The sequence below is a fragment of the Megascapheus bottae genome, chromosome 25, assembly GCF_031878675.1.
Source record: "Megascapheus bottae isolate mThoBot1 chromosome 25, mThoBot2.hap1, whole genome shotgun sequence".
Lineage (NCBI taxonomy): Eukaryota > Metazoa > Chordata > Mammalia > Rodentia > Geomyidae > Megascapheus > Megascapheus bottae.
In genome coordinates, this window is record NC_143533.1 from 8,663,236 (window position 1) to 8,684,798 (window position 21,563).

The 21,563-nt window shown below is 37.7% G+C and overlaps 1 protein-coding gene across 8 annotated transcripts in view; it reads left to right on the plus strand.

Moving 5' to 3' along the window:
• Dennd4a (DENN domain containing 4A) overlaps window positions 1-21,563 on the plus strand; it is a 92,976-nt gene that overhangs the window by 58,414 nt on the left and 12,999 nt on the right. For 7 of the 8 annotated variants that reach the window (XM_090358163.1, XM_090358161.1, XM_090358167.1 and 4 more), the window contains 10 exons: window positions 3,408-3,541; window positions 7,337-7,472; window positions 7,812-8,018; window positions 8,102-8,230; window positions 8,482-8,623; window positions 13,171-13,287; window positions 14,741-14,872; window positions 16,330-17,429; window positions 19,189-19,378; window positions 20,808-20,902. In XM_090358163.1, coding sequence (XP_090214289.1) covers window positions 3,408-3,541; window positions 7,337-7,472; window positions 7,812-8,018; window positions 8,102-8,230; window positions 8,482-8,623; window positions 13,171-13,287; window positions 14,741-14,872; window positions 16,330-17,429; window positions 19,189-19,378; window positions 20,808-20,902 — 2,382 coding nt within the window. The remainder of the gene's footprint in view (window positions 1-3,407; window positions 3,542-7,336; window positions 7,473-7,811; window positions 8,019-8,101; window positions 8,231-8,481; window positions 8,624-13,170; window positions 13,288-14,740; window positions 14,873-16,329; window positions 17,430-19,188; window positions 19,379-20,807; window positions 20,903-21,563) is intronic. The other variant, XM_090358169.1, reaches the window with a different exon arrangement.

Below are 21,563 nucleotides of genomic sequence, written 5' to 3' on the forward strand. Positions count from 1 at the left end.
CTGTAATCCTAGCTACTCAGGAGGCTGAGATCTGAGGATCAAGGTTCAAAGTCAGCCCAGGCACAAAAGGACCTGAGACTCTTATCTCCAGTTAGCCTCTAGAAAATGGGAAGTGGGGATTGGCTTAAGGGTAGGGTGGTAGCCTTGAGCTGAAGAGCTCAGGGACAATGTCCAGGCTGAGTTCAGCCCCATGACCCATAAAATAAATAAATAAAATGTCTGAAGAGGGGATTAGAAACAATAGAAAAGGAGAGGCTGTTAAAAAATGGAAGATAAATAAGATAGACACATAGACAGACACAGACAGACAGATAGTGATACTCACAGATAAGCAGTTCTCACTATGATCTATGATAGACAGATATTGTTTCTGCCTGGTGTTCGTTTCAGCCTATTTAATCTGGTCTGTTTCTTCTATTTTATGGTCATTTCTGTCCTTATTCAGTTAGTTTCATTTCGTCTGCATAAAAATTTAGTGAGTATAAAAGCACCTCATTTAGCCGTGGGTCATACCTGACTACCACATCCTAATAGAGGTACCTGTGATTTCCAGTCATCATTGGCATGTTTCTAATGTTATTTATTAAAATATTTAGGTCTTCTAATGATAACTACGCTGTTCTCTATTGAAAAAATAATTTTGGACATTTTTGGAGTTTGAATTCAGAGCTTTCTAGGCAAATGTCAAGACTCCAGGTCTTTTTGCTTTAGTTTTCTGGTATGTCTATTGATTTTCCCAGGCTGCCAGTCTGGGTTGCAGTTCTTCTACCTACACTTCACTCATATCTGAGGCAGATGCATGCCTCTTTACTCAGCTTGTTTGTTGAGACAGAATCTCACTGATCTTTTGCCACTGGCCTTCAACCCCAATTCTTTCTAGTATCTGCCCCACTAGGTCAAACCCCCGACCCATATAGCTAGATTTTATAAGCAATTTAATATTGCTGTCAAATACATTAGGAGTAAATTTTCATTTTTACCACGTGATATAGTTTAAAATGTCATCCCTATAGGGCTGTATCCCATCCTTCCCACCCTATCTGTAGTCTCTGTAGACAATCATTTACCTTAAGAGTTTGAAATACTATAGGTTTTGATCACTACTCATGATTTCTATATTATCTGTTAATGTCACATTTATTACCACCACAATTCTACCAGTATGCTTATAATGTGAGTTTTGGAGAGACAATTATTCAGTGTTAATATTACTACCATTTTATACATATATATATATATATACATTATATACCATTGTATATAATCACAGGTGGGACAAATATACTATAATTAAATCTCCTTTCATATCAGAATTTTGCTTGCCTAGATTTAGTAATTGCTCTGTTTTTGTTATGTCTGTTATTAATCTCTGAACTCTTAGATACTGAAATGAAATATCCAATTTTTCAACATATCAGTTGATTCATTTGATAGTTTTCTTTATTATATTCTTACTGAGGCCTTCTATCCTCTCATTCTAGTCTTTTTTTTTTTTTTTACCAGTCCTGGGCTTGAGCTCAGGGTCTGAGCACTGTCCTTGGACTTTCTCAAAGCTACAGCTCTACTCCTTGAGCCTCAGCACCACTTCTGGCTTTTTTCTTTGTATGTGGTACCAAGGAATCGAACCCGGGTCTTCATGCATGCTAGGCAAGCACTTTAACCACTAGGCCAAACTCCCGGCCCTCATTCTAGTCTTGATTTCTTTCTAGTCTGTCATGTAGAAACTTTCTTTACCTTCATTCTGGGAGTTCCATCAACCTCTCATTCTGCAGTTGGATGCTCTGCTTCCTGGCTTCAATAACTACCTTTTTTTAGTCACTTCTTTGTTTCACCTTTTAGGATACTGGGAACAGCATTCTCTACTACAGATCCTCATCTGTAAATTTTACCTTGTTGACAGCCCTTCCTCTTCACTCTACTCATTACTGTATATGATAGTAATTTTTCTTAACCAATATAGTTCTATAAATAGCATTTTGCTATTTTTTTTTAATTAGCAACAAATGACAGAGATAGGGAGGATCAAAATCAGGAGGAGATTTGACACAGTGGAAGAGCACTTGTCTAGCTAATTCAAGGTCCTCAATTCCGTCCTCAGCTCTGGAAAAAAAAAAAGTTTCAGTATCCTGGAGGATCAGAGGTCACTAGATTTTGTGGCAATAAGGGGAGGAGCACAAAATTGACAAGACCTAATAGCAACCAACATGCCTGACTTATTGATGTCTGTGGTTCTAGCTATATGGCTATTCACAAGAGAATCTCAGGCCAGCCCTGAACCCGAAAAATAACTGTAAGTCAGAAAGGGTTCAAATGAATCCAGGTGCTGGCAACTCACACCTATAATCCCACTCAAGAGGCTGAGATTTGAGGATTGAGGTGCAAAGCCAGCCTACGCAGCAAAGTCTATGAGACTCTTATATCCAGGTAACCATCAGAAAATCCAAAGTGAAAAAGGCTCAAATGGTAGAGTGCTTGCCTAACAAGAACCCTAGCACTGCCAAAAATAGTAATAATAATACAATGTTGCCTTTAATTTATGAGCACTGGTAAAGTGATTTCAGAATAAATCTTTTCTTTTTTTTCTGGATGTACCTTGCTGTAGAGCAAGCAAGAAAACTGCAGTAATTAAATACTTTCAGTATTGATGTGATAAAGTATAACCAAGCGTACTTCTACAGGCATTGAAGAAGCTTAGGAAAAATTTCTAATATTTAGTATACATTTTAAAAAAAGAACACACTATTCCAACACACACAAATATACATGCTAAAATTTCAGTAATTTTTATGTTTCAAAATCCAAAACTGTAAAAAGGAATACACTGAAACACCTGGAATCTGTCTCATCCTCATCCTCCACATTCCCTTTCTTTTGCTCAGATTTTTAATTATTTTTCTTAGTCTAGTCTGCCTTTGTATAAATAGAAACAGAAATGGATATCTGTTCTTATTTCCCCTTTTCTTCTTCTGAAAAGATAATACACTGTATACAGTGGTTTTTTACTAGGCTATTTGTACTTAATTATCTTGGTATTCTATTATGGTACAAAGAGAACTCTCCCTTATTCTATTTTTTAATAGCTCTTTAAGCTAGGGACTAGTGACTCATACCTAGCTACTCAAGAGGCCGAGATCTGAAGATCACAGTTCAAAGCCAGCCTAAACAGGAAAGTCCATGAGACTCTTATCTCCAATTAATCACCAGAAAACTGGAAGCGGAACTGGCACAATCCTTCAGCAAAAGAGCTCAGGGACAGTGCCCAGACCCTGAGTTCAAGCCCCATGACCAATTTTTTTTTAAAGTTCTTTTGCTTACATTTGTATAAATGATTCACTGAGCCATTCTCCCATAGAGGAACACTCAGCTAACCACTGTGGTTTTTAAACGTGTCTTTTCAACCCCCTCAGGTGGATATGGACAAGAGTGGTGAAATGCGACTTATAGAACTGGATGAATCTTTCAAAAGTGAACATACTGTCTTTGTAACACCACCTGAGATCCCCCATCTGCCTAATGGTGAAGAACCCCCTTTACAGTACAGGTACTCGAGAAGCAGAGTGTTTGAGAGTGAAAGAGCAGTCCGTCATCTGTGGCATAGATTTCTAAGGACTGGTATTTTCAAAATGCAAACTTTACACATCCCTAAGTTTTAGGTGGTAAGCAAGATTATCCCACATCCATTATTAAATTTTGAGGTGTAAACAGAAAAAATATATAATTTTGCATAGCATACACTTGGGCAACCAATCATAACTATATAAGTATCTTTATAAATGCTGATTACATTATTAGGTCCTCCTACCCAGTTCAAATGAGCACTTTTGTTATAAATTTTGGCTCTGTTTCTCACTAATGGTTTTTTTCCTTCTTGCAGCCTTTCTTTTCATTCCATTCACACAGCAACCCATGTAACTTCGGTTTATGAGAGATGATAAATCTAATTTAGGGTAGTATTTGTGGCCTTGATTTGTATGATAATTTTTTTTTTTTTGCTAGTCGTGGGCTTGAGCTCAGGGCCTGAGCACTGTCCTTGGACTTTCTCAAGGTTAGAGCTCTACCACTTGAGCCACAGCACCATTTCTGGCTTTTTTTTCTATGTATGTGGTACTGAGGAATTGAACCCGGGTCTTCAGGCATGCTAGGCAAGCACTCTACCACTAGGCCAAACTCCCGGCCCTGTATGATAAAATTTTTCAGCTATCATTTCTGAGTTTTTAAATCATAAAAATTGATCACTATTAATTTTGATTCTTCTTTTAGCAGTACTAGGTTTGGATTTGGTGCTTCAGGCTTGCTAAACAGTTTCCCTACCTCTTGAGCAAAGTCCTAGCTAATTTAGGATTTTTTTTTTTTTTACTGTCCCTGAGCTTCTTTTACTCATGGCTAGCACTCTGCCACTTAAACCACAGCACCACTTCTGGCTTTGTCTGTTTATGTGGTGCTGAGGAATCAAAACCAGGGCTTCCTGCCTGCTAGGCAGGCATTCTACCACTAAGCCACATTTAGGAATTTTTATCAGATATACACTTGGCATACAAGGTCTTTGCCTTTAAGTCCAGTGAAGAAAAGAGAAAAGCCCTAAGCATAGGAAAATAAAGTCTTAGATTGAGATGGATTTATTATTTCTGATATTGTGTATTTGTGTGTGTGTGTGTGTGTGTGAGTCATGGGGCTTGAACTGGCTGGGGCTGCCCCTGAGTTCTTCAGTTCAGGGCTGCCGCCCTACCCTGGGCCTGGGCTCTGTCCCAGAGCTCTTCAACTCAAGGCTACTGCCCTATTCTTGAGCCAAGCCTCACTTCCCATTTTCTAGAGATTAATTGGAGAGTAGAGTCTCAGGTTCTTTTATATCTGTGCTGGCTTTGAACCTTGACCCTCAGATCTCAGCCTCCTAAATAGCTAGAATTACACGTGTGAGCCACTGTGCCCGGCTGTAATTTTACTTTTTAAAGGAGCTCTTTCATCAAAGATATTTAAGGTATTTCTCTTAATTTTATCTTTTGTTCTCAAAGCATGGTTTTGTTTATTTGGTCTTTTTTGTAGTTCACACAAAATCTTCTTGTAGATATCAATAAAGTTTTATTTTCCTTTCTGTGGTTTGATGTAAACTTTTTATAGTTTACATTTAGAGTTCATCCTTTTTCCTTTTTTTTTTTTTTTTTTTTTTTTTTTCCGGTCATGGGGCTTGAACTCTGGGCCTGGGCACTGTCCCTGAGCTCTTCAGCTCAAGGCTACTGCCCTACCCCTTGAGCCACAATTCCACTTCCAGTTTTCTAGTGGTTAATTAGAGATAAGTATCTCTTGTTCTTTAGTACCCAGGCTGGCTTTGAACTGAGATCCTCAGATCTCAGTCTCCTGAGTAGCTAGGATTACAGGCATGAGCCACCACACCCGGGCAAGTTAATCCTTTAATAAGAAAATTGCTTAGCTTAAAGAGTTCCAGAGGATTGGTTTGTTTGTGACAGTCTATGAAACCTTGAACTCATGATTCTCTAATCTCGGCCTCCTAAGGGCTTGTATTATAGACATGTATCACCACTTCTGGCCCAAAAGTTCCCACATTTTAAAGGTTCTAAGTAATTTTTTCCTTTCAAGACTATCAGTATAATTTTGGTATAATCATACCCCTCACTGAAATTTTGTAAACAGTTGACATGTCTTTAATGAACATGGTGGTCTGCCCAACAGAAAAGACTCATATTCTTAACTGTATGTGTAAAATAATGAAACATTGTCGTAAGACACCCTGTGCATGGCTGAGAATGTGGCTCAATGGTAGAGTACTTGCCTAGCATGCATTAAGCCCTGGGTTTGATGTCTTAGTACCACATAACCAGAAAAAGCCAGATGTGGCACTGTGGCCCAAGTGGTAGAGCGCTAGCCTTGAGCAAAAGAAGCTCAGGGACAGCACCCAGGTCCTGAGTCCAAGCCCCATGACTGACGAAATAAATAAGTACATTTTTAAAAAGATACACTATGTATAGTGTACCACACTATGCATGCTGTTTTAATTCCTACTCGGTATCCAATATTTTCTTGCTCCATGGAATTTGCCTGTCATAATATATAACCACTATCACTAACCACTTTTATTATACTTGTCTCTTTTTAATTAAAACTGTACAGCTTTAGTAATAATATAAAAGAAGCTAAGTTTGTTGCTTGGAGATTTCCACTTTAAGTATGTCTTTTTTCTTGCTGCTACTTAAATACCCAGAACCCCTTCCTCTCTAGCACCTTAATTAGGCCCACTTCCTTAGAGAGCCACTCATTCTAATTTTAAACCTAAGGCTATTTGTTGTTGCACTTTCAAAAGAAACCAAATCCATATTTGGCATCTGTATTATTTGAAATAATAACTGTTTATCAGTCCCTTTGCCGACAGTGATATTTTCTAATAGCTTTGCTATGTTTACATGAATACAAACTTTTTTTTTGGTATGTGCAGAATTTTGACTTCTTAAATTATTTCCTGACACAAATTCTTAGAAGATTTTATACTAGTGGAACCTCTTTTCTATTCTTTTTTATAACTAACTTTTTTTATTAGAGAATTTATTAATGATTTTTACATCATATTTTAAATGACAAGTTTAACAAACAAGTATTCAAGGAGGGAATCTCTATTTACAATCACTGGGACTTAGTATTTAGAACTTAATCAAAATGTTTACATGAATACAAACTTTTTTTTTAACTTTGATGTCAGTACCTTTAAATGTACTTCCCTTTTCCCCCCATAGATATGTTGAGTCTGTATTTGGCTATTAACATTTGAAAATGTTACAGCAAGAGCTAATCATAGTGGTATATGCTTATAGTCCGAGTACTTGGAAACCTGAGGCAGGACAACCATGAATTCCAGCCTGAGATACATAGCAAGATTATCTCTCAAAAACTGCAAGGATTGTGCTGGGATTTTGGCCTAGTGGTAGAGTGCTTGCACGAAGACCCAGGTTCGTTTCCTTGGTACCACATACATAGAAAAAGCTGGAAGTGGTGCTGTGGCTCAAGTGTCAGACCACTTGCCTTGAGAAAGCCCAAGGAGTGCTCAGGCCCTGAGTTCAAGCCCCAAGACTGGCAAAACAAAAACACAAGGTTGGAGATGTAGCGCAGTGGTAGACTACTTGCCTAATGTATGGAAGGCCCTGGTTTACACTGCAAACATTTATTTAGTTAATAAAATACAGTAAGTAAAACAAAACAGCATAAGTATTTATTGAATGTGTAATGTAGTCTGATATAGAAAGTTTAATTCTAACATATTAGCCACACTTTTTTTTAGCTTCTAACTGCTAAAAATCACTTAGATGGATTTTTTTTTCCTTTTCTAAAACAGTTATAATGGATTTCCAGTTCTTAGGAACAATTTATTTGACAGACCGGAAGGATTTCTACAAACACGAAAGAAGAAATTGCCTACAAAATCAAGTAGTCCCAGCAGTCCTTCTCCTATGTTCAGAAGAACAAAACAGGTGCTTACAATGTTTGTGTTCTTCATGTCATCAAATACTAGAGCAAAAAGTAAATTTGACACTCATCTTCTCTTTATGTACTTTCCTAGCATAGCTGTAATTATGACAGTACAAATTATTAACGTAATCTAATATCAGGAATTAGCCTAGTTATCTTGTCCTAGAACTTGAATCTTGTATAATGCAGATTGAAGAAGGAACTGGAAAATACATTCATTGTAGTCGTGTTTTGTTATAGAATCATTTAAAAAGCATGTGACCTTGTTCAGCTTTCAGTTAAATAAGAATGCCAAAGTATGCAAATTTATTCATCAAATCCTTGCCATTTTTTCCCCTTAGGAAATTAAATCAGCTCATAAAATTGCCAAGAAGTATTCTTCGATCCCTCAGATGTGGTCTAGGTGCCTCCTTCGTCACTGCTATGGACTGTGGTTTATTTGTCTGCCAGCTTATGTAAAAGTATGTCATTCCAAAGTCAGGGCTCTGAAAACTGCATATGATGTGCTCAAAAAAATGCAGTTGAAGAAGATGGACCCACCTGATGAGGTAGCACTTACTTTCTAAAGTACTTAACTGTAGACATGCAGCTGGATGTCTTTGCCTCTGTACACTTTTCACTTGTGTTCCAGGTGTGCTACCGCATCCTTATGCAGCTTTGTGGACAATATGACCAGCCAGTGCTTGCAGTTCGAGTGCTATTTGAGATGCAGAAGGCCGGTATTGACCCCAATGCCATCACTTACGGTTATTACAACAAGGTAATTAATTATTTTTCTTCAGTGGAGAAAGTATTTTTTCTGTCATTACACAACCTTAATGGCAAAAATCCTTGATGCAGGAACTATTTGGGCTTCACTTTAGAGTATTAAAATATATTTTGTAAGCTACATAAGATTTTTTTGGCTTGGTTTGATGTTATATAATTGCTTTGATTCTCTAGCTTTACTCTGAAGCCTGTTTATGTCCATTTGTAAAAGTCATTTTACTAATTATTTTATTACATGAATAGGCTGTTTTGGAAAGTACCTGGCCTTCAAGAAGTCATAGCGGCTATTTTCTGTGGACAAAATTAAGAAATGTTGTTTTAGGAGTAGCACAGTTCAAAAGAGCATTAAAGAAATATGCACATTCATCACAAATAACTCTTTCAGGTAACAATTTTAAAGTTTTACTTATTCTTTGAAATTAATGACCTGGTTATATTTAACCTTTTTTGAGATTTTAAATACTTTAAAAATACAGAATATTTTCTGAGTTTGTTTTCATTAAGCAAGTTTTAGTACTATCTCTTATCTGTAGTGCTCAGGACCATAAGTGGTTTTTGTATGTGACATTTGGTGAGAGATGTTGAAATATTTGTATTTATAAATGATACTTATTGGAGGTCTAAAACCAGAATTCATTTATGTTTTATATATGCCTTATACTCATACGTATGGTAAACATATTTTATACAGTGTGTTTAGTGTGCCTATATTTTGACTATGATCTTTTCATTAGTCAGATTTTCTACTTGTGTTGTCATGTCTTTTAAAAATGTTCAGGCCGGGAGTTTGGCCTAGTGGTTAAAGTGCTTGCCTAGCATGCAGGAAGACCCGGGTTCAATTCCTTGGTACTACATATATAGAAAAAGCCGGAAGTGGTGCTGAGACTCAAGTGGTAGAGTTCTAGCCTTGAGAAAGTCCAAGGATAGTGCTCAGGCCCTGAGCTCAAGCCCACGACTGGCAAAAAAAAAAAGTAAAAATGTTCAGACTTCTGATTTTTATATAAAGGAAGTTCAGCTTATGTAAAATACTGGTTTTTCAACTGTTACCAACTTCTTTTTTTTTCTGTGTATATGTTACCGAGGATTCTAGGCAAATATTCTACCACTAGGCCACACTCCTGGCCAGTAGGCACCTTTTAATACAGGTTTAATCAGAGTAAATGCTACTGATGATAGATTTAGTATAGGTTTATGTGACTAGGATTACAGGCATGAGTCACTGGCACCCAGCTAGCTATATGCAATTTTACTCATTCTTTATTTAATTACTTATAGTCAGTGACTATCCATTTAACTCTGGTAACCACCGATCTTTGTGGTATGCTTTCTTTCTTTTTTAGTTTGTTCTTTATCTTTCTCCCTTTTTCCCCTTCTCTGTTTCTTCTTCCCTATCCCTTCCCCATCTCTCTTTCTGCAAGGGCTCTGTCACTAAGCCCCTTGCCATGTCATTTTCCTGGATATATTTTTTATAATTATGAAAATATTTTTAAATAAATTTTTTTGCCAGTCCTGGGGCTTGAAGTCAAGGCCTGAGCACTGTCCTTTGACACTTTTGTTCGAAGCTAGTGGCTCTGCCATTTAAGCCACATCACCATTTCCGGCTTTTTCTGTGTATGTGGTTCTGGGGAATCAAACCCAGGGCTTCATGCATGCTTGTTGAGCACTCTAACACTAGGCTATGCTCCCGGCCAAAAAAAAAAAAATATTTTTAAAACAAAATTTATATTTCCTACTGAGTTGTAGAATTATCCCTGTGTCAGTTTTCTGATTTTAGCATATTTTGATTTATTATACAAGTTGTTCCTGGAAGAAACATGATAAAAGGTACCTTAGGAACTCTCTCCCTCAATTGCACTATTTTTGCAACTTCTTCTGAAATTCATTTTTTTTTTTTTTGCCTGTGCTGGGGCTCAAACTCTGGACTTGGGTGCTGTCCCTGAGCTCTTTTTTGTTCAAGGCTAGCGTCCTACCATTTGAGCCACAGCACCACTTCCAGCTTTTTCTGTGATTAATTGGAGTCTCACAAATGTCCCTGCCAGGGCTGGTTTCAAACCTTGATCCTTAGATCTCAGCCTTATGAGTAGCTAGGATTACAGGCATGAGCCATTGCCAAGCCTCCCTACATAATTTGTTTTTGAACACAGAAAAGATTTATTGCCAACAAAGGGACTAGCAAGACCCCTTCTCACAAAATGAGAAGAGTTGACTATTGTTTGAGGTGACCTATATAACATCAGACTAGGAGGGGGTAGGATGGGGCCCTAGGTGTGGATGTAGGAGGGGGCCCTAGGTGTGGATGTGTGGACCAGGGGTTTCATCATGGCAGTCTAGGATTTATGGCCATTGCCCAAGTGGCAGATAAGGGGTCTTGCAGCTGCCAAGACTTCAAGGTCACTTTAAAGGGATCTTGCCTTATATGGATGTAACTGGCCCAAAGGAGTGCCATCTCAAGGTGAAGGGAGGTGGAGGCCAATTATTTACTGCCTTTTCCAAATGGGGTTGGAAGAAGAGCATGCTGAGCTATGAGAGAGGAGGCTATTAGACTAGCAAGTACAGTTGGGAGGTTTTTTTTTTTTTTAATCCATTCAGTTTTTCTATTTTTCCTTGTAATTTCAGTCAGTTGCTACTTTACAAGCAAGCAGGTGAAAATTCAATCCTCAAGTCAGATGTGTAACTAGATTTTATGAAAAGCCTTTGAGTTAGTTAAAACTTTTTTCACCCTGACAGAGAAAAGCAGCTCTCACAACCAGGAACCACCTGCTCCAGCTTTCACCCTCAGCCGTGGCATTCTCTTGTCGAGAATAAATGCACTTCCCAGAATATCAACAGCAGATAAGATCCTTCTTAGTCATGAGGAGTCAAGAGAAAAACAAACAGGACCGCTCAGTGACACATCTGAACACAGACAAAACAGAACATTTTCTAAAAGTTCCCAGATAATTTTAAGTATAGAAAAACATAGCATTCTAGCACTACAAATGGCATTCGTGTCACAGAAATATAAAACATTGTGTGAAAGCTTTTTCTATGATTCAAAATGATATAATTAAATTACAATTCTGACTCCATAACATTTAAAATATGTATGAATTTTTAGTGCAGTGTAAACTTGAATTTAGTGGTCAGAAACTTTTTAAATTGAAGCATTACTACAAAATATGAAGACTCTTCTGCAAATGGCAGTATTATTTTCGTTTGTTTCTTTTATGCATACTTGGCGATTAATAAATGTAAGCTGATTGTCTTGAAACATAACACAGTAATCTTTCCTTGGCTGGTTTCATGTCATGTAGTATGGACTTCATCAGTCATAGTCATCTTCCTCAGACATTGTCTCTTAATGGTGAAGAGAACACTTTATGGCATTTAAGAGAGGTCAGCTTCAAACAGTGAAGAACTTGGGCCGGGGGTTTGGCCTAGTGGTAGCGTGCTTGCCTAGCATGCACGAAGACCGGGTCCGATTCCTCGGTACTACATACATAGAAAAAAGCCGGAAATGGTGCCTTGAGAAAGTCCAAGGACAGTGCTCAGGCCCTGAGCTCAACCCAGGACTGGCAAAAAAAAAAAGTGAAGAACTTAATAGAAAGCATGTACTTCAAGATTATCTTCAAATTTTCCTGTTTGTAATTTTTGTAGTAATGGGAACTGAGAGTTTGATTTTAAAAATACAAACTCAAAATTATAATAGGGCCGGGGGTTTGGCCTAGTGGTAGAGTGCTTGCCTAGCATGCATGAAGACCTGGGTTGGATTCCTTGGTACCACATACATAAAAAAAAGCCAGAAATGGTGCTGTGGCTCAAGTGGCAGAGTGCTAGCCTTGAGGAAAAAGCCCCAGGACAGTGCTCAGGCCCTGATTTCAAGCCCCAGGACTGGCAAAATTTTATATATATATATATATATATATATATATAATTTCCTTTGTTATATATATATACATATATATATAAAACAAAGGAAATACTTAGTGGTACTAATAAAATCTTTAGATTTTCTAAATCTATATGTATTATAGATTTATGTTTATTTATATTTATTATAAATTATAAAACTAATTTTAGCCTGTCATGACAACTTTGTATTTTACAAATCTGGTATCTTGAAATCCAAACAAAAATGTTTAAGTGGCTTACTTGACATCACAAGTCTCCTAAAGTTTACAATCTTACTTTTTGATGCTAATCTAGTGAAAACTGTTACTAAATGTAATTGTCTATTTTGTGGGGAGCAGGCTGGAACAAGAGTTTAAACTTTAAGCTTTAAGCTTCAAAGTTTAAACTTTGCTTCATTGGGACTCTACAACTTGAACCATATCTTTAGCCCAGCTTCTTGCTATTTTAGAGATTGAGTCTGATGGACTTTTCTGCAGATTAGCAATGAACCATTATCTTCTAGATCTTAGCCTCCAGACTATGTAGGGTTAGAAGCATGAACAACTGGTTCATGTCTAACTTTTGGCTTTTCTTAATAGTAACTTCAACGTTACATTTTGTTTCTCATTTCCTGTGTACAAGTCTCTAATTATTCAGATCAATTTTAAGAAATTCATTTATACTGAGATCTAGTATGTGACTGTTCTATTGTGAATTCCCTGAAGATTTCTCCATTGCTTAGTTGAAATGCAGACTTATGCCTAGAAGGTGATGGACTTGTATGAAGAATATCTAACTTGTTTATGTCTTTTGGCACCTGCATAGTGAATGTTTCTTTGACTGCGGTGTGAAGCCAAAAGTGAACAATTTGAGATATCTTTCTTACATTAATGGAGATGAGCAAGAGATAACTAAGAAAACAATGCTTTCAATTGATGTCATACAAAAAAGCCTATAAATAAATCTAAACACTAATATATTGCTCCTAATTCTAACTGTTTTAACTACAGAAGTTTTTTTTATAACCAACCCAGGATTTTTTGTTTTTTTTTCCCCCCACAGGTGGCCAGTCTGATCTGGGATATAATTCACTATCTAAAGATGAAGTTAGAAGAGGGGATAAATCTACTGAGGATACTCAGGAAGGAAAAGATAAAAAAGAGAGTGATTCTAGTTCCTGTACGTACTATTTAAGCCTGTGCTACATGTAATTGTGGACTTACACTCAGAAAATACAAGGGACTTTCGGGACTTTCAGTACACAAGTCCTGGTTTTACTTTCCATTTTCATCTCATTCCTTCTTTCCTGCCATTGTAAACCTTCTTCAGTACCAAATACTCTCACTAAAATGCTTCATGTATGAAATGTGTTATCTCTGTGACAAAGCACTTTCCAAACAAATGCCATTAGTGTGAATGCTATTAATCTTAAAGCATATTATTAATTGTAATAGAAATGTATTTCGTGAAATGAGATCTTTTTCTGTACTTTAATAATATTGAGATTCAATGTTTCTTAATGGACTGATGAATTGTGACATATATATCCCTTTATTTCCCACAAGAAACTCTCATTCACAACCATATATAAAATTGGTGCATGAACGGTACTTGACTAACATTTAGTAATTTTTTTCTTGTAAATCCCCTACTGTGTACTCTTTCTCGGCTTTTTTGCTTACAGGTAGTGCTCTACCACTTAAGCCACACCTCCACTTTTGGCTTTTTGCTGACTAATTAGAAATAAAAATCTTTCAGATATGTCTTTCCAGTCTGACTTCAAACCAAGAGCCCCAGATTTCAACCTATTGAGTAGCTAGGATTATAAATGTAAGCTACCAGCAAAGAGCAACAATTTGTTCCTTGCTTAGAGGCCTTGTATTTGAGAATCAGATCTTTAGTCTTATCACCAATTTTTAGTTAGAAATACGTAAGACTAGCCAGGTGGTTGCTCACACCTGTAATCCTAGCTGCTCAGGAGACTGAGATCTGAGAATCAACATTCAAAGCCAGCCCGGGCACAAAAGGACCTGAGACTCTTAGACTCTTATCCCCAATTAATGACTAGAAGAGGGAAGTGGGGCTGTATCTCAAGGGTAAGGTGGTAGCCTTGCGCTGAAGAGCTCAGGGACAGTGCCCAGGCCGAGTTCAAGCCCCATGACGCCCCCCCCCACATACACACACACAAAAAAATACATATGACTGTATAGTGCAAAATGGATTTTGTTAGTTCTAGGGTGGTTAGACTGTTATTACTCTTTGTTATTACTGTCTTACTACATAACACATATTAATTAACCTCAGGATTTTTGGTGTTTTGGGGGGATTTTTTTGTTGTTGTTGTTTATTTTGTCAGTCTTGGGGCTTGAACCTCAGGGCCTGGGCTCTGTCTCTGAACTCTGCTTGTTCAACGCTAGCACTCTACCACTTTGAATCTCAGCCTCCTGAGTAGCTAGGATTACAAGCTTGAGCCACCAGTGCCTAGCTCTTGACTACAATTTTGCTGGATGAGCTAATGAAAATTTTCTTATAAATGGAGGGAAAAGAAATATATAAGATTAAAATCTGGTTCTCTTTATGCCTCCTAGAATGCATATAGGTTTTATTAACTTTTTCATTTTCATCTTTATAGTGTCAGAGAATGAGAGTGCAAAAGGAAGTGCTGACTGCCTGCCTACACTCAGTTATCAAAGTACTTCCAGTATAGTTCGCCTCAGTGGTACAAGTAAGAACAATGCTGACAAAATATCAGGAGAAAGCACAGGTAAATTAAATATATACATTCTCTATGGTCAGAATGAATTGTACCTATATGTCTAGTCATTTTTTTTTTGGTGGTTCTGGGGTTTGGGCTCAAGGCTTCATGCTTTCTAGACTAGTGGTCTACCATTGAGCCATGTCAGCTGCCCTGATTTTTGGGGGGTTGGGGGGTTATGGTACTTGAACTCTGGGCCTGGGCATTGTCCCTGAGCTCAAGGGTATCACCCTACCCCTTGAGCCACAGGGCCACTTCTGGTTTTCTGATGATTAATTAGCGATAAAAATATCACAGATTTTTTTAGTACTTGGGCTGGCTTTGAACTGTGATCTTCAGATCTCAGCTTCCTGAGTAGCTAGGATTATAGGTGTGAGCCACTACACCTGGCTGGCTCTGGATTTTTTTTTTTTTTTTGCCAGTCCTGGGGCTTGAACTCAGGGCCTGAACACTTATCCTTGGGCTTTCTCAAGGCTAGAGGTCTACCACTTGAGCCACAGCACCACTTCTGCCTTTTTCTATGTATGTGGTACTGCAAAATCAAACCTGGGTCTTCGTGCATGCTAGGCAAGCACTCTACTACTAGGCCAAATTCCCAGCCTGGCTCTGGATATTTTTGAGATAGGATCTTACTCATTGCCTGGGGTGGCTTCGACTGTGATTTTCTTGTTTATGCTTCCTATTGTAACTGGGATAACAGACACACTCTACCACATCCAGCCTTTTCTGTTGTGATGGAGTTACATAAACATAGTTGCCCAAGCTTGCCTAAATCCCAGTCAGATTTTGCATGTGTAAATTAGGGTTATGCAAACTTTTTATAAAAGGCCCCTATAATAAATACTTTTGGCCTGAAGGCCACATAGAGTCTCTGTTACCTGTTTATTTGTGCATGGTATTCACAGCTCTTTATAAATATAAAAAACTGCTTGAAACTGTGCTAATACAAGCCTCACTTTTGATTCAGTGATGAAGTTTATCAATCTCTGATGTAGTCTTAATAGCCAGCTTTATTTAATCTCTGTTTTTTTCATCCTATAACTGGTAGAATGGTTATGTTAGGTATTGTAAGTGAATTGCTGAAATAGTTTCTGACAAGTCAAAGTTAGTGAGTGCCTATTATCTTTTTTTTTTTTTTTTTTTTTTTGGTCATGGAGCTTGGACTCTGTCTGGACCTGGGTGCTGTCCCTGAGCTCCTCAGCTCAAGGCTACTGTTCTACCCCTTGAGCCACAACATCACTTTCGATTTTCAACTGGTTAATTGGAAATAAGAGTCTCACAGTCCTTAGTGCCAAGGCTGGCTTTGAACCTTGATCCTCAGATCTCAGCCTCCTGAGTAGCTAGGATCACAGGCGTAAGCCACCAATGCCTCACTTATCATTTTTATTGCTATTTTTTAAGTAGTTAAGAGGGCTATGTTTCTACATTACATTTTCTTGTTTAAAAGTACTTTCCTTGTTTTTCAGAAAGCACATCTGAGCTACTCTTAATGTCATCTCTAGAGGATACAAATGAATCAGGAAACGTTCAAAGTAGATGCTTCAGGAAAAGACATAAAAGTGACAACGAACCTAATCTGCATCAACAAATGACCTGGGGAAATCGAAACCGTAATCTTAGTGGAGGGGTACTGATGGGACTCATGCTAAATAGAATTAACAAAGAAACAAACCCTGGAGATATAGTTGAAAGATTAGGTGCTGATGCAAAAATTCTATCAAATGTTATCTCCAAAAGTACAAGACCAAATAGTCTTGATATTGGAAGGCCACTATTACGGTCAAAAAGAGACAGTCTAGAAAAGGAATCCAGTGATGACGATACGCCTTTTGATGGTTCTACCTGTTTGGCAGATAAAGTGGATTCTCCTGTTATTTTTGACTTAGAAGATTTAGACAATGAAATAGATAGATCCAAAGTGGGGGACACTGCTAGGCAAAACCCTAAGACAGTGCAGCGTACGAACAGCAGCTTTTCAGTAAAACCTTTTGAGAAAACTGATGTTGCAACAGGATTTGATCCACTTTCTCTTTTGGTTGCTGAGACTGAACAGCAACAGAAAGAAGAGGAAGAAGAAGAGGAAGATGACAGCAAAAGCATTTCCACACCATCAGCCAGGCGTGACTTAGCTGAAGAAATTGAGATGTATATGAATAACATGAGCAGTCCTTTGGCAAGTCGTACACCAAGCATTGATCTACAGCCAGCATGTGATGATAAATTAGCCAATAAGAAAAGTCCAACATTGGTCAAGGCCTGCAGAAGATCTAGCCTGCCTCCTAATTCTCCTCGGCCAGTAAGACTTACCAAATCTAAAAGTTATACCAAAAGTGAGGAAAGACCGAGGGATAGACTCTGGTCTTCTCCAGCCTTCTCCCATACTTGCCCATTTAGGGAAGAATCTCAAGAAACATTACCCCATTCATCACCTTCATTTAACTTGGATACACTACTAGTACCCAAACTGGATGTTTTAAGACACAGTATGTTCACCGCTGGAAAAGGAGTTGCAGAGAAAGCAAGCAGGTGGTACTCAAGATTCACCATGTATGCCATGTCATCAAAGGTAAATTGTTTCTCTTGTTCTTTCATACACTCTCTACCACTAAAGTCTAGTACTAATAAATGCGTGAGTTTTAATCATCCTCTTTAATCACAGCTTAAAAAAAATGATAATGGTTTGTACCTGAAGTATCTGTAGTACATGGAAATGCCAATTTTAGTTTCAGTATTTCCTTAAAAATACTTTTTTTTTCAGTGACTGTCCATTTTACCTACAAAATTCACCAGCTAGTTACATGGTGTCTCCTCCTGGTTGGATTGAAGTAATTTATGATTTTCCCACATACCTCCTAAGAGAAAGTAGAAAAAGTATCTTGTTTAGTTAGCAGAGAACTACTAAAACAAGTAGAAAGCAGAGAGGCAAGATCCTAGAGAGAGAATTACAGAAGTAACCAGTTGGAGTTCCATGCCATTTTTTTCCCCCACGTTTCCTAATTGGGAACACTGAACTTGGGTTTCAGTTCCAGGCTTTATCTTACCAGAGGACTGAAGAAAAGTAGGATGGATGGGGAGGAGATGGGAAAACAAAAAGAAAACTTAAAAGGCCTTAAGTATGCAGATTATATTGGACTTTCAGCCCTGATAGAAGGCCACAGGCAAACCACAGGTAGACAAGCCTAACCAAAACTATAACCTAGACTTGGCTTGATCTGTAATTAGATTAATCATTCTTTATGGGAGAAAGGCATGAGTTCACCATTTCTGAAAAATAAAGCATCTTGAGTCTTTATAATTTTGTATATACAGTGTCTGTCCTTCAGTTAGAAAATAGTCATTGCAAAAAATAGAACCTTGACTAGAAGAAAAATAGGTAGTAGAAACAGAACCTCAGGTGATCTAGATAACTAAATGAGCCAATGGCTTTGAAATAATATGTAAGATACAAACCTGGAATCTCAATGGATGAAACAAGTTGACTACACAAAAATGTCAACTTTTTGTGGGCAAGAATGTTGAAAGGGGTGACATTGATCAAGATATATTCATAAACTGCATGGGTAAATGGCAGCTCTCTTGTACAACTACTTAAAGATAATAAATCACCTTCAGTGATTAAAATAACAATATACATACATACACAATTAGAAAAAACAAGTTGTATTATATGGGCAGTGGAATTGTAAATATTTTGTAAATATATTCTTGGTATAACCAAAACGTTCCAATTTTAATGTTCCCAAAATTGAAAACTAGAACTCTGTCTTTAAACTTAAGTGCTTTTAAAAAATAATATATAATTCTAGTAGTATCATCTTATACTCAGGTGTACAGAAAAGAAACTAACAATAAATTTTTAAAAATTTAAATTGGTTCCTTACTAGTAGATTGATACCTTGCTAGAAGTAATTATATGTATCTTAAAAATTAATTGCCAGGGGCGGGGAGTTTGGCCTAGTGGTTAAAGTGCTTGCCTAGCATGATGAAGACCCAGGTTCGATTCCTTGGTACCACATACATAGAAAAGCCAGAAGTGGTGCTGTGGCTCAAGTGGTAGAGTGCCAGCCTTGAGGAAGAAAAACCCAAGGACAGTGCTTAGGCCCTGAGTTCAAGCCTCAGAACTGGCAAAAAAAAAAAAAAATTACCAGCATTTTAATCCAAATCAGTATACCCTTTGTCAATTTATTTATCTCCAGAAGTTGTGATGTTGATACAACTGACCATCTGGGTGGTTAGGTGATAGATATTAACACTCCCTTAGAAGTAACTTCTTAAATAATTAACTTTAAATGTGAAGGAAATTAAGCTTATAATTATGTCCTTAGGATCAAAGTTCTGATCGTACCAGTCTTTCTTCAGTGGGCGCCCAAGATTCTGAATCTACCTCTCTGACAGATGAAGATGCCTGCCATGACTTGGAAGGGGCCACTTCCTCCCAAGAAAGCAGTGCCACGTCAGGGACCAAGGGAATTGATGTCAGCCGGATGAGCCTGGAAAGTTCTGCCTCATTAGAAGGTTTGTCCAGATAATTCTATCATCCTACATAAATTTATAGTACTTTTACATTTGCTTAGCTTCAAAGAAAAATGGCAAGGGCTAAGGTACTATGGGAAAAGTCTGACTTCCATTTTTCCACCCCTTCACACAGTTCCTTTTTTTTTTCTTTTCCTGTTTCGAAAGATGTTACCATTTTTATTATTTTTGGTTCATTTTTCCATAGTTGCTTTTTTTTTGCCAGCCCTGGGGCTTGAATTCAGGGTGTGGTCACTGTCCTTGGGCTTTCTCAAGGCTAGAGGGCTTGAGCCACAGCAACACTTCTGACTTTTTCTATGTATGTGGTATTGAGGAATTGAACCCTGGGTCTTCATGCATGCTAGGCAAGCACTCTACCACTAGGCCAAACTCCCAGCCCCATAGTTGCTTTTCTTAAAGTGGAAGTATACTTATATGTATCCTTATTATTTAAAACCCAAAAGACAGCAAACTGTAAATCTTTGCCTATTCATTGCCTTTGCTACTACACAATTTCCTGAAGGCCATTCATACTGTCACAGCCATGTCCCTCACCCATCCTTCCAGTCCCATGGTTTATTATGTGTGCTTCTCTCATCATCTCCTTGAACCATTTCGCTACTGTGGACATTGTCTCCAGTCTTCAGCAGACTATAACTCATACATGTCACATTACATTTTTGCTAATGTATAGAGAAGATATCTTTTCTTGAAATGATATTGTTAAATTATCTTCCACCGGTCTATACTGCATTGTGTTCCCACTGACAGTATGTAGAATAACTATTTCCCCATAGCCTTCTCAATGAAATATATAGGCAGACTTGTGGATTTTTGCCACAATAGATGAGGACTGTATTGAAATGTTTATTATTTATTTATTTGTATTTCCGTTTTTAAAAACGTGAAGTTAAGAGTTTAAGTCATCCCACAACTGACCCAAAAAAAAAAAGTGAAGTTGGAAATCTGGTCTTGAAATGTATTCCCCTTCTTTCTTTTTTTTAATTTTAATTTTTATATTTTAATTTTTTTGCCAATCCTGGGCTTGAGCTCAGGGCCTGAGCACTGTCCTTGGACTTTCTCAAGGCTAGAGCTCTACCACTTGAGCCTCAGCACCACTCCCGGCTTTTTTCTATGTATATGGTACCGAGGAATCGAACCTGGGTCTTCGTGCATGCTAGGCAAGCACTCTACCACTAGGCCAAACTCCCATCCCTATTCCTCTCCTTTCTATTGCTATTGAACTAGTAATTTATACTATTTTTTGCATTGAAGATCTTTATTATTATTATTTGCTTGTTTTTCTAAATTACCTTTAGTATTCTGAATAGAACAGGCTAACTTCAGAATTAATGAAAGTGGAAGATTCTTATATTGTTTCTCATTAGTTTTAATACTGTTGCTCTTTGTGTTTGTTTTTAATAATCAACAGGGTCCCTATCAAAGTTTGCTTTGCCTGGGAAATCAGAAGTGGCTTCTTCCCTCAACACTAGTAATATTAATATCTTCCAGAACTATGCAATGGAGGTACAGCTTTACTCAAGAGACTGTCTTTGTGTACTATTTGATAAATTTTACCTTTCTTTCTTTCCCCTTTCCTTCCTTCTTTCTTTCCCCTTTCCTTCCTTCTTTCTTTCTTCCTTCCTTCCTTTCTTTCTTTCTTTCTTTCTTTCTTTCTTTCTTTCTTTCTTTCTTTCTTTCTTTCTTTCTTTCTTTCTTTCTTTCTTTCTTTCTTTCTTTCTTTCTTTCTTTCTTTCTGCCAGTCCTGGGGCTTAAACTGATGGCCTGGACACTGCCCCTGAGGTTCTTTTTGCTCAAGACTAGCTAGCACTTTACCACTTGAGCCACAGGACCACTTCTGGCTTTTTCTGGTTATGTGGTACTGAGGAATCGAACTCAGTGCTTCATGAATGCTAGGCAAGCACTCTACCAGTAAGCCACATTCCCAGCCCCATAAATTTTACATTTCTTAAGTATTGATGGCCCCTGGTAGACTAACAAACGTTAATATGTAGCCAGGTGCTGGTGTTTTTTTTTTTTTGTTTTGTTTTTTTTTGCCAGTCCTGGGCTTGAGCTCAGGGCCTGAACACTGTCCTTGGACTTTCTCAAGGCTAGAGCTCTACCACTTGAGCCTCAGCACCACTTCCGGCTTTTTTTTTTTCTATATATGTGGTACCGAGGAATCGAA